Source organism: Crocodylus siamensis, chromosome 13 (genome assembly GCF_052110815.1).
Source record: "Crocodylus siamensis isolate JL-2025a chromosome 13, ASM5211081v1, whole genome shotgun sequence".
NCBI lineage: Eukaryota > Metazoa > Chordata > Crocodylia > Crocodylidae > Crocodylus > Crocodylus siamensis.
Genome location: NC_143407.1, coordinates 3,258,027 through 3,270,778, shown reverse-complemented (window position 1 = coordinate 3,270,778; position 12,752 = coordinate 3,258,027). Strand labels below are relative to the sequence as shown.

The 12,752-nt window shown below is 52.2% G+C and overlaps 1 protein-coding gene across 11 annotated transcripts in view; it reads right to left on the bottom strand.

Annotated features, from left to right (window-relative positions):
- Window positions 1-11,884, bottom strand: part of LOC149853675 (uncharacterized) — a 31,601-nt gene extending 19,717 nt beyond the window's left edge. For 7 of the 11 annotated variants that reach the window (XM_090025159.1, XM_090025160.1, XM_090025153.1 and 4 more), the window contains exons 1-5: window positions 11,753-11,884; window positions 11,090-11,253; window positions 10,461-10,938; window positions 4,240-4,397; window positions 234-3,783 (exon numbers count right to left, since the gene is read on the bottom strand). In XM_090025159.1, coding sequence (XP_089881285.1) covers window positions 4,369-4,397; window positions 10,461-10,938; window positions 11,090-11,253; window positions 11,753-11,768 — 687 coding nt within the window. In that variant the 5' untranslated portion in view covers window positions 11,769-11,884 and the 3' untranslated portion in view covers window positions 234-3,783; window positions 4,240-4,368. The remainder of the gene's footprint in view (window positions 1-233; window positions 3,784-4,239; window positions 4,398-10,460; window positions 10,939-11,089; window positions 11,254-11,752) is intronic. The other 4 variants (XM_090025154.1, XM_090025155.1, XM_090025158.1 and 1 more) reach the window with 4 other exon arrangements.
- Window positions 11,885-12,752: the final 868 nt, after the last annotated feature.

Genomic DNA, 12,752 nt, shown 5'->3' with positions numbered 1-12,752 from the left:
AGAGGTAAAATTATGGAAGCAATTCTGCACCAGCAAGCCTGTGTTTGCGAGGAAGGGAAATGAAAGTGTGACATCGCCACAGCGCCTCTCAACATGCAAATTTGGTCCTTGGTGCCAGCTCAGTAATCTGCTTATAGCAAGGCGATGTGAAATAAATAATTGCCCTAGCAGTGGTTTCCACTGCAGTGACCCAGTGAGTCTTTCAGCCGTTCACTGGCGATGGAGACACTCACCCTCCCTTGCACAAACTCTGAAATCTGAATTCAGCTTCGGCTGGAGTTGTGTCTTTGCACACTGCTGCACGCAACTTCTGTGTAAGGCTTCATCGTCCTCTTCCCTCAGCATGTTCTGCCAACTGTTCTTTGGGGCCGTGCCCACTGTGCAAAGCTGCCACAATAAAAATGGGGAAGGATAAATAATAACTAGCTCCCCTGGATTGGCAGAAGCCAGGTCCAGCTCTGTGCAGCAGACCTGTCTGTACCCATCCATCCTTTCCCTTCTGTTGCTGTAGCACAGACTCCACATTCAGCTGATCTGAGCTAAGCTGTCATGTCTCACTGCTGCATAGTCAGGATTAAAGTGAGCATATGGATGCAGCAACAGTTGTTCAACAAGTAAAAGTGGGGTGGGGCTATCTGCTCCACAGTAACTTCCTGTGTGAATGCTCTTCACCCTGCAGTAAGTGGAAGCAAAACTATGCTGGTTTACCCCTTCCTTCACTGAGGGCAAGACAGCCTCACTTTGCTTCTGCTTACCATGGGAGAAGAGCATGCACAAGGAGCCCTGCCTCACTGCACCCCACACTCAATGATCTGCATGGCCATAACTCACACTCAGAAGCAGACCTCACCTTTCCCACTGCAGGGGTTGGCTTCTCAGTTGCACCTCAGGCTCCAGAGCATGAATTTTCCATCTTAGTATTGCAGAGCACAAAGTCATGGCAAATCACAGCACAGTGTTAGAAGGACTTTCCAGGGGAGCCAGAACAAAAGGGGAAGTGATAGGTCTGGGCCTTGGTCTGAATGACAAGTGACTCTGAAATGCAACAGTCTTAAAAATTATGCATCCTCAGGTCTGCCTGTCTTTTTTCATTTTTTTTTAAATAAAAAAAAGTACCCAGAAGCTGCTTCTTTGGGGGAAATATCACAACCAGCAGGAAACCCTCCTCCAGCCTTATGCCTGGTACTAGTTACTTGGATGCATTTATTATGGCCACAAAAGCAGCCACGTAAAAATGGTTTTTCTCATTCCTTGTGTCTGGGTCACATCTCCTGACTTGCAATCTTGTCAGCCTCACAAGAAGTACACCCTGTTCTGGGAGATAGGCTTTGCGTATTATCACCTTCTTTGCAACTATAAGCCATAACAGCTAGACCTTCAAGGTATGTAGGTGTCTCATTCCTCCTTAAATCAGGGGGAGAAATGCTTTTTGTTCAGGCTAAGGACATATTTGCCTACTCCAAGAATACTGTGTTTGAGAGCTGGTGATTTTTTCATGCGTCTCTTTAGGTTGAAAACATCACTGTTATTACCGGTGGATAGCGCTTTTCAGATGATAAATTTGTGTCAGCAATGTCCCCGATGATTCATATACACGAGCAGAATTAGCTGCCTGACATACGGCCATTTCAGTGCTTTAGGTGGTAAGAATAATTTGCATCTCACCTAGCAGAAAATTATTGCCCACTAATCCAGAAAAGTGCCAAAGAAAAGGCTGGGTCAGTATCAAATGCTGCCTACAAGTCCAAGCCATACAGCTCTGAAGTGAGCTGAGGTTTCATACTGCGGACCTCAGTTACGCTTGGCCCGGACAGCAGATTCTGCTGCCAGGTTTTGTAAGGGATCTTCAGGAGGCTGTTCAAGTTATGTTCAAATGAAGCAAGGACTGGCACTCAACTATTTATTAAGAAAATAAAACATATGCCACCACAACCAACTCTAAATCACGCCCTGATCTTTCCACTAGCCTCAGAAGGACCTCATCTGGTCAGCATGAGCAGTTTTACATTAACACCCAAATAAGCCAGAGGTGCCGAGGAAGTAGAGTATAGCTGAAAGCCCCCCGCTCCCTGCTTAATAGCTGGGAGCAGTCTCCATTTGAACCTGCCTGTGCAAAATGAATTGAATAGCCCAAGCTCAATTCTTGCAGAGCAAGAGACCAATTCTTCCCTGCCCCCGACTGTTTCTGGGCATGGAAAGGAGCGGTCGCACCAGGGAGCCCGTTCCAGCTCCTGCTTCTGAGGGCTAGTACCAGCCCCAGCACCCTCCTGTCCCTGAAGTACACAGTGCTTCGCCTGGCTGTCACCACCAGCCGCAGTCAGCACAGGGGCCAAGGCAAGGGATGAGGCACGGAGAAAGATGCCCTGGTTCAAGCGGGTGGCCCAAGCAAGCTGGATCCAGTGCCCACGCCCCTTCTATCACGTGCCGGTTCTGCGCCTTTGTGCAGATGCAAAAGGCCAAAAAGGAAAAAAAAGTACCAGATGCAAAACTCTCTTAAAAGAAAGGGAAATGGCACTGTGCTACTGCAGGATTGTGGTTTCTTTCTGCAGGAGAAATGGTTAATTGAAACAGTCGCATGAAACTTCGGAAACTTGGCATTACTCCTTTTTTTTCCTACTCACTTCTTCCAGTGAGCTCGCCTCCTCCACAGCGCTACTCATGTCTCATTAAGTTCATAGCTACTAACTGTCACACCTAGCAACCGTTCCCTCTGCGTGAACTAGTATCTGTTTCCGACTGTTCATCTCTGTCAAGATGGCCAGTCATTGTTATAGGCTTTCCCTGTCACAGTGGTTTGTTTTTTGGGGGGCGGGGAAGGGAAGAAAAAGGTTCTTCTTAAAATGAGCTAATCCAATTCCCCTGAGATTTGCAAGTGACCACGTCAGAAACCAATTTCTGATAAAAAAATAAAAAAACATGTACCAAATCGTAAGCTGAGAGCCACTGTTGGAAGCAGGAACTAGTGGTAACACCCTAACTCCTGTGCTCTAAAATGGGAACTAGATAATGCATCTAGTGAATTATTAACAGAACAGCATAATTACCAGAGGCAAACACTAAGACTCGGAATTTCATGTTTTTATAGCGCACAATAAAATGACCTTTCTCACCACTGCTAAATATCATCAGGTCTATTTAGCCTCAGACTTCCTGCTCAGGAAGCTTTAACTGGGTGTGTGTGTGTGCGCACGTATGTGTGTGTGTGTGTGTGTGCGCGTACGCGTATGTGTGCGGTTTACTTTGCCCTGCAACACTTGCAGTCACTTGCACCACTACAAGGTGGTGATTCACGCTCCCCGTTGCACACGTATCTATAATAATCGTTCAAGGCACAGACCTGGGCACCAAAGCTTTCCAGGAACTGGACACAAATGTGATGTTGTTTTACCTCTGGCCCCTCTTACTTCTCACAATTGTGAACGTTCTTGGGGTTTTTCCCTGCTTTCTGTCCTTTAACTGCATCAGAAACATGAGGGGAAGAGAAGCCAGTGAAGAAAGAAAAAAGAGATGGTATCAGGGCAATCCTGTTCATACAGGAGAAACAGGGAAGTAGAGGAGGAATTATAACCAAGATTTGCATGCTGACTTGAAACTACATTCTAATTTAAAGTTCATGCAGTTTAGTCTCTGCAAACATTTGCCCACTTTTCCCCACTACAAGGCTCACATCAAAAGCCGAGGCTCTCTCCCCGAGAATGAGTTACCGTCAAGAACTGTCATGTTCTCAGGTGACATAGACATAGCTTTGCTGGGTCCCTTTTGTTACTTCATTGAATTTTGCATCTGAAATATGAGCGGGAAACTGCTAAATTAAATGTTGGCTAAAGCCTTTTAACAAAACAGAAGCTGCATGCATGCACACAAAAGAAGATTAGGGGGCACTTTAATCAGCCTTGTACTGTTCATGCTCTCAGTTCTGACAGCAGCCACGCAACAGCTACAGAGAAGGAACAGAGCCAAAATGACTTCATAAAACAGCGACTTCGGTCGGTTAATGTACTAATTAAGACTGTACTCAGCTTCATAGTTATAGAAGAAAAGGGGAGAGGAGGGGGAAGGTTGCAGACACGTCGAAGTGGACTAACATTTACAAAAATATAACGAGGCAGCAGAAAATTAAAATGGCGCATTTGTTTTTAGACTTGCAATTGAATTTATGCAATCACTCATTCTGTGCTGTGTCGGTCAGAATTTGCAGTCTACAGCTTCAAGTAGAATTAAAACATAGATGCTACTCACAGTCAGAGGCGGATAAGTATTCCTGTGCCTTGCCGAGCCTCCCTTCCCACCAGTAGCTTTCCGCCACGGCTGGCAACTGCTAGCTTCACCTTCCCGATACATCGGTAGCAGTGGCGATTCCTTCAAAGCCTACGGCTTGCTTGGGCAGGCAGGTAATCCTGAGAGGGGGAAATTTTGACAACAAGTTAAAAAAATTAGACCAGTTCATGATGCCACACCAGGAAGCGAAAAACGACACATGGTAGAACTCCCCCTAAAAGTTGTGTGCGCGTGCGCCCCATCACCCAGTACAGTGGCAACGCAGACCTAGATGTTATAATGCAGGCACGGATGCACACACACATACACCCCTCTCTGGAAAATTACCACCGCTGGTGGGATCACCTGGGACATTTTTGTGACCAGTTTCCAATGGAAAACGGGAGAGCTGTGGAATTTCCACAAGGCTTGTTGGGATTTTCCGCTATCTCTAGTATCAGCAAATGCTTTGCCTCCAAGTGATTCGTATCCTCACGGCTGCTCCACGTTACTCGGACAGTGTAGGGGGGCCTGACAGCGGGCAGGGACTGCCCCCTGTGACTCTCCCCCAGCTTAGGGGGAATTCCTCACTTTTGTAAGTGCTCTAGACTGGCTCTGTAAAGGCTGCTGGTAGGAGGCTGGTGAAAACCACGTGTTTTAGCCAGTCTCTTTTTGCCAGGGCTGATGCTAAAGTGGTCCTGAAGCTGCTGGGACATGCACCGGAGGACACACAGGCTCCATCAAGCCTTTCCCCTTTGCCCCGCTCCATGTGCCGGCGCAGAGCGAATCGAGGATCAAAGCCTAATTTTCCCAGCCCTGACATGAGGAAATATGGTAGGTTGGGAAGCTGCCCACAGAAGACCTGTGAATGACACCCAGGGTTTGTGGTAGGGCCAGGGGCAGGCCCTAAAGACGTGGCGTTACAAGTGGGGAACTTTATAGGGAATGGAGCGGGGTGAACTTATGAAGTGTGCAACAAGCTCCGCGACCTGAGGCACGCGGGTCATTGCAGCCACTTGACACGACGCTCTCTCCCCGAGTGCTGGTGGGGGAGAGGCTTGTGCATCCAAACAGGCAGCCTTCTCCTCCGCCCCGATGCTAAACCAGGCCACCTCTCCGAGCGAACAGCCTTCTCCAGCTAAGCTAGGCCCAGCAGCGAGAGACACACGAGCCAACACGATACCTGTTGCACAGAATTTTAAAAAAGTGACCCTGCTCCCCAGACGCCAGCACCGCTTCGGCCCGGGACAGGGCCAGGCTGTGACAATGCCGTCTTCCCATCTGGCACCAAGAAGGATTGCAACAGGAATTTTGCTTCCTTAGGTACCGAATAAAAACTCCAGCACACCAGCCTCAAAGATCACAGCCCAGAGATGGCTTTGAGCCCATGTCTTGCACCTGATGCCATGAAACAACAGGTTCTGGTCCTCCAAGCGTTACGCACAGAAGTAAAAAGATAGCCAGAACACTGGTCGTGGGGCCTCCTCTCCAACACGTTCGTCCTGTTTCATCCTAACTGGACAACCGGCTTTCCTTTTCCAAATCAGCCACCAATTTTAGCTCCTATTAGAATGCAAAGTTAGTCTCCAAGATGCCAGCACACCCACACATATTTACCTTGGAAACATTTAACAGAGCAGAAGGATCAACAAGCTGCATATTTTTTAAACTGAGTAGCAAACAAGGGTTTGGCCTGACTGCGCACTGCACTGGGGGGAAAAAAGAGGCTAGGGCTTTAAATAGTACTTTAAACCCTGGGGAGAATCAGTTCCTAGGCAAGTGAATCACGCCAGGTATTCTTCTGGGGATGCGGGGCCGAGTGGCTATGTTGAAATGGCGGAGGTATTTGAAAACCAGCTGCTGAACAAATGTAAGAGTCACCCTTTATGGCGATTTGCCTTCCACGCTATTGCCACATGGAAACCTGCTACGGGATTAACTCTTGCTGCACCCGGTGATTTAATATTATGGCCAGTGATTCCTGTTCACACCGGTGGTTGCTAAACAAAGGCCGTTCCAAGCAGGAAAGCAGCTTGGAAATGATCCGTGCCGCATTCAGGCGCAGTTTCACGGAGCATCGAGCTTGCAAAGCCCTCTCCTCTTACCAAAAAAAAAAAACCTCTGCCAGGCTGGGAACGTAGGTCTTGGCGTCAGGCAGAGTTATGCCCTCCCAGACCGCAGACTGGCAGTGAGGTTGACGTGGCTATCGCAGGGGCAGTTTGGGAATGCCATGGGGGTAGTTTGGGGAAGCCATGTAGTTGTAGATCTACTTGCCCCTGCTCTTCCCGGCTTCTGCGGCAATCTGGAAGAAGTGCTCATGCCGCAGACCCCTGCGGCTCATCCTCCTGCAGCCTCCTACGGCTCTGCCAGCCCTCACACACAGGATACGCAACGGGCATTAACATGTGCCATTATGCTTATTATTGGACGGGACAAGGTAATGAAATAACGACCGGTCATATAGCTCGTCGCAACCCTTCCTACCGGCCCTGCAAGAATACGTGATACCCCTGCAAACCGAGCCAATTTGAGCGTACTCCACCGCACTACGTGTGGTAAATTATACTCAGTGCAAAAAAAATCACCCCACCTTTTTGACTCTGAACTGCCTGCCCCAAAGCCAGGCAGAACTTGAGGAAGCAGCGTTAACACAACAGCCTTATGAGAAGTGCTAATTATTGGGGCGCCATTTTCTGATGTTGCCGTGACTCATCAGGATGATCGTGCTGCTGCGCAGTTTGCCCTACGCTTTAGCGCTACACTTGAGAGCCCTGAGGTGGAAAAGCAAGTCCTCCGAATGACACAGACAGCAGGAAAAGAGGGTTTCTTTAAGGCAACGCAAGGTGCTGTAACTAGCAGGGATGAGATGAAGTTAAGCCAAGGGACGTTTTGGCTGTTAAGGAGAAGCGCTCACCATTTGGCTCTAGTAGACTGTGAAAGAGCTTCCCAAGAAAGGTGATAAAAGACTCGTCGTACTTCAGCCATATAAAACTAGTCTGGACAACACGCTGGGGAACAGACTGTAACGAACCGCCCTCTGCCGAACTGGACGAAGCCTAACAAGCCTTTTGCATTTGCAAGCTTTTTTGAAAACGTGCCCTCCTACAACGAACGCTGAATGCCGGGCTGGCAAGCTGTTCTAACACGTTCGCTGCCGCGACTCCTTCTGCCACTGCAGGACCCAAAAAATTCCCGCTGCCCCCGCTGCTATTCTCTAGACATTGCCCAAGGGAAGTCGGGACCCCCCGTGTCCTTAAAGGGATGACGGGCTGTTCCCAGCGAGTGGCTTGACACAGAAGGGCTCTAGAAGGCGGACACTGTAATGCCCGCAAGAGGCTTCCTGTAACATAAGCTGCCCTTGACGCATGCCGCAGGACAATGAGCTGTCTGTGTTTCAATAGATCTCCAAAGGTTTTCCCTTCTGCTTTTTCACCAGCTCCTTCAACTGTTAGTCTGAAGGGGCTAACTCACGTGTCCCAGACACTGGGCCGTGTGGTCACTAAGTAGTCCTGGGACCACAGCATCTTCTTGTCCTTCACTCAAACCATCATGGCCGTTTGGGAGCTAGACCTGAAGCTGTATAAATGGACAGGCTGCAAGAAGGCGCTCCATCAGGATACCAGGACTTCTGCGTGTTTTGCCTGAGCCTGCGATGCCCTGCTCTCTCCCTCTCCAAATGCCGTCACGTGCCCCTGGCTCGGTCGCAGCTCTGGAGCAAACACGGTTCAGCAGCCCATACACAGCCAGGGAGGACCGTGTGCCCCACTGGTGGTGCAGGGGAAAGAAGGCCTGGGTTTAACTAGGAAACAGTGTCTCCTCTATGGAAAACTTATGGTCTGATTCATGCTGCGTTGGCTTGGTGTTTAGCAGACAAGCTACCACATATGCCTCCCCGCGGGTGAAGAGTCAGCACTGCCATCAGGATTAGCAGGCAGGTTCCTTTCCCTGGAAAAATTATGTGAAAATGAGAGTGCACATTAGATTGACAAGGACCAGAGCTCCTTGAAAACAGGCGAGAGACGGGCAAAGAAAAGCTCGGAGCAGATTCAGCACTCGCCTCCATCTGGCAGCCCAACTCAGGGGATAAGAAGGCGGCCGAGCAGGGAGGACCGGCACTAAGAACAGACAAGGGTCACCCAACACAGAGATGGACTTGGTTCCCTTCTCCTTCCCCCTCACTCCAACACTGCCATGCCTGCATCTGAGAACAGTCCAAAAAATGGGTGGCTTCCTGCTCCCGAAAGCAGCTCGTGCCCCAAAACTCAGGTCTGGATTTTTGGAGACGAGAGATTTGATCGGCATTGAGACCCCAAAGCTGGAGTTGGCCCATTGCAAAAGCAGAGGGCGTCCGCACCACGCAGCTCGCGGCCCGGACGCCGGCCGTGCCGGGGAAACCGGGACCGAAAGTTCGAGAACCTGACGCCGGGTAACGGCGGGGCGGGCGAACGACCTTGCAGGAGGCAGCCTGACATTGGGCCCGCCAAGAAGGATCCCTCCCTGCCACAGACAGGCAGGGCCAGCCCAAGGTGCGAGCCCGCTGCATGCATCGCATAAATCCAACCGCAATGCCAGGAAAAATCTCTCACGAGGCAACACAATTATCCCATCCCGCAAAATAGGCGGGGGGCGGGGGGAGGACGGGCACCCTTGAACACGCAACAAGGGCGTCTCGGCAATGCGCGACGGCCATTTTGTGCACGAATGCTGTGATGAGATGCATTTTGCGTGCGTCTCCATCCACAGGCACCCGCTGGAGCAGATGCTTAGCTGCTGCGGCATGCGCCCCCATCGTGGGGACCGAAGACTGGCAATCCCCAACCACACCAGACACAAAAACATCTCACGCAAGGTTAAAACAGTTGCAGGGCAGGGGCTGGCTTCCCTGGATGGGCTTTGAGGCCGTTTCTGGTGCGGGGGGGGAAGAGGAAACAAACTGTCGAGGAGTTGACGGTAACAATGGATTTTCCCCAGTGAGAAAAGAGAAGCATTTGCTCAAAGCCTGTAACCTCCTCACAGCATCGGCCACACTCCTGCCACAGAGCACTGTATTTACATGACATGGAAATGAAGAGCAGCAGCAGCGCTGCAGGCTCACACTCTCCTCGGCAAGCAACAAAATGGCTAGGGGTGCTGTCGTGTTCGTCTGAATCCCTGCTCTGCTCTTGGTCGGCGAACCGGACAGGTGCCGATGCCCCTGCTGCTTCGCTCACAGATGCAAACCCCAGCACCGACGTCGAGCGCGCATCATTCCAGCCCCTGCCCTCACCATCCCGCTCCACAAAGCCCAGGCAACAGCCTCCAACAAAACGGACTGCGTCACAGATGTAACACGGCCGATGTTGGCAGAGCGAGCGCAGCGAGAGATCATGGCTGCCTCTGCTCAGACAGCCCCACTCCGGTGCAAAGGAATAAAATCAAGGTAATGCTCTCAAGCACGTACCGCCGGCTGGTGCAAAGACCGCACTTGCTTTTCCTCGCATGCATGGTCCTTGCACAGTTAAATCACCTCAGGAAATCTGCGTGGGTTGTGCCTCAAGTACTCAACCCAGCGATGAATAAGCCTCCTAGTGCCTCACTAAGGCAGCTATGTACAAGAAGACCCTCTTTACAGAGGAGGAAGCTGAGCCATCGAAAGACGAAGCCAAGTAACCAAGCAGCAGAGTAAGGAATCAAACCCAGACCTCCCAGCTCATGTTCAGCATCTTAGCCACCGGGCCACGTGAATCGGTTGCTTGTGCCCCTAGCACACTAGTATGAGCTCCTGCTCACACAGGAACCCAACAAGTCCGTCTCCCCCATCGCCCCTGCAGCAAAGCACCGCGTCTCTAGCACGTCATCAAGTCCCTGGGATTTCTTTCTCACAAAGAACTGAATTCCCACCCGGGGAGGGCTGAAGAACGTAGCTACCATTCGAGCTTAAAATCAGCCAAAAAAAGAACTCGGTCACTGACGCAAACCCCTCCGGGGCCGGCAGGCGACAAGGAACCCAACGTGAGCGTGCCGACCTGTGTCTGCTCGGGGCTTTGAAAGGACACCTGCTCTTCTCTGCACTGACGGTGTGCCAGCCCCACCTCCTTCCACGAATCCCCTCTGCCGCAGGAAGCCCTGAACGCCTGGCAAGAGCCCCCCGCCCCGCCGGCGAGAGGGGGCGAACGCAAGGGGCACCTGGACGGACCGCGTTCAACAGAAGAGATGCAACTCACCGCGCTCCCGAGCAACTGAGCGTCGGCTCTCGGTCCGGCCGCTGCCCGCGCGTGGGTCTCTCCGCTGCTGGCGTATCAGCGTGGAAGCGCGGCTCTGCAGCACTGCCGGCAGACGTGCGTGTACGCCCATCGGCCTCGCTGCAGGGACTGCCGCTGCGGCTGCTGTTCCTCCTTCTCTGCGGATCTCGCCCAGCAGGAAGCGCGGAAGCTCAGCGGGAGTCAGCTCCACGGGCGAGGGCCGAGTGACGCAGGAGGGTCGGGGACACCTGCAAGGGGGATGCTCGATGCGCCGTGGAGGGCGGGAGGCGGGGAACGGCGTGAGGACGGAAGGAGGGAAAAGGAGGCGCTTTTTACCCCGCTGGAGATACCACCCTTGGCTCTCCCTTTTGGAAATGGCTTCCTCCCTTCCGCTTTCCTGCCCCAGGGCTTCGAGCAGCCCTACCCGGCCTGATGAAATCGGGTCTTTGGCAGTGGGTGCCTGCGGGGATACGGGATACGCTTTTTGGAGACAAGCGGCCATCGAAAGCGATCCAGGCCGAGAACGCGCCACGTTCGCTCTGGTTATAACCAGGACGGTTGTTGCTAAATGACCGTACTTGACTCTCGAGCTCCCGGCAAATGAGTAATACCTGAACGGCGTCCGCCCCCTTATCCTTGAACTCGCTGGAGCCTCTACGTGACTGGAGGCTCGGGGCAGAAAGCTCCTTGCAGGATCCGGGGACCTCTCGAGCCAGGGAGCTGAGCAGCATCTGCCAAACACCTGGGCGGACCCAACCTCTCCCCGCGGAGCACTCTGGGAAGAAGGAGGGCAGGGAAACGGCATCAGAAACGGGTAAAAAAAATGGCCTCCTGTCTGGCTTGGACTCATGCTCATCCTCCATCTCCAGGCCTTGCTGGATCTGGGCTGTTTGTCCTCCCCAGCCCCATGTGCTGCACTCCTCCCTCCAACCCCACTCTCTAACTGTATTTATTTTTTAAATAAATCATCGCCGAAGGCCATATTCAGCCCTCGCGCGCTTCCCTGCGGTTTTATTCTGGCGCAGTCTACAGCAGAGCTGAGGCCGCAGTCGCCCTCGTATTCCCGCTCTGTATTTATACATCGCAAGTCACTCCGCCCGGGACACTTGGGCAGGCTAGCAAATCCTTCCTCCCGCAAGGGTACCGGCGCTCAGCAACGAGACCGAATACCCTTATAAGGAAGAGACACTCACAAATACACGACTTTCCCCTTCCCTGCGGGCTGCAACGCTGACGCGTCCTTGCGGCTTGTTTTGCAACAGAAGGAAACTCACCTGTCACCGATGCCATTCAAACGCCGGGTGATTTATCTGCGCCCACAACGACCCGCGCAGGCCGCGCCGGGGAACGTGCTGCGTTTCTCTTTTGCTTTCGGCCAAGTGACAGAGAGCTTTTCAAACGCCTGGCTTTAAAAAAAAAAAAAGCCAGAATGAAAACCCAGCTGAGCCCGTAGTCACAGAGCAGTTCCCAGCACTTTGAAGCGAGTGAAATCGACATTTAGATTTGACACCCTGCCCTCGGCCAATCCTGGAGAGGTTTTCACCTGCCATCACCCTCTCCTCCAATAGGATCCAGTGTTTAGACTCAGAGCCCACCCCAGCCAATGGTGTGCAAGCTCAGCCACTTAGTTAATGATGCAGCAGTACAGGGAAGACTATCACATGTGAGCTGGAAGGCTGCCAACATGGAGACACGGAGAGAGCAAGGTAAACAACTTCCCAACGCCAAAATGATGACATTTAATCCCTCCACGCTACCTTCCCTTCTCAACTCATCCTTAACCCCTCTCAGCTGGTCTGCAAGCCTCCGAAAGGCACCGCATACCTGTCCCTCCCCCCCGCCCCCGAGGCTTTTGCAAACTGGGCGACAATGATCACTGCGTCACCATTTCCCACTTTCCGAACTACGCAGCGACAGCCCTCCGAGCTCTGAAACGCGGGGCGCCGGGGAGTGCCCGGCGCCACACGCCAGCCTTGAATCGAGAGGGGGGGAGGAAACGAAAAAATAAAATCTAATCCACTCTCCCCCCCCAAATAAATACCCACGCGCTGCACAGCAGCCTCTGCGAAGTCGTCACCTCGCCCCCCACGACCACGACCGCGACCCTCCTCTGCATCGCAGCCAAGCCGGCAAGAGCGACATTAGTACAACCTGTGCAGTAGTCCCATTGAGAAACAGCTCTGAAGCAGAACCGAGCAGTGACATCCAGCCAAAATATTCATGCAGCCCACGCCAGGTTTTAAACTTAGGCAGCCTCCAAAGGGGGGAGGGAAG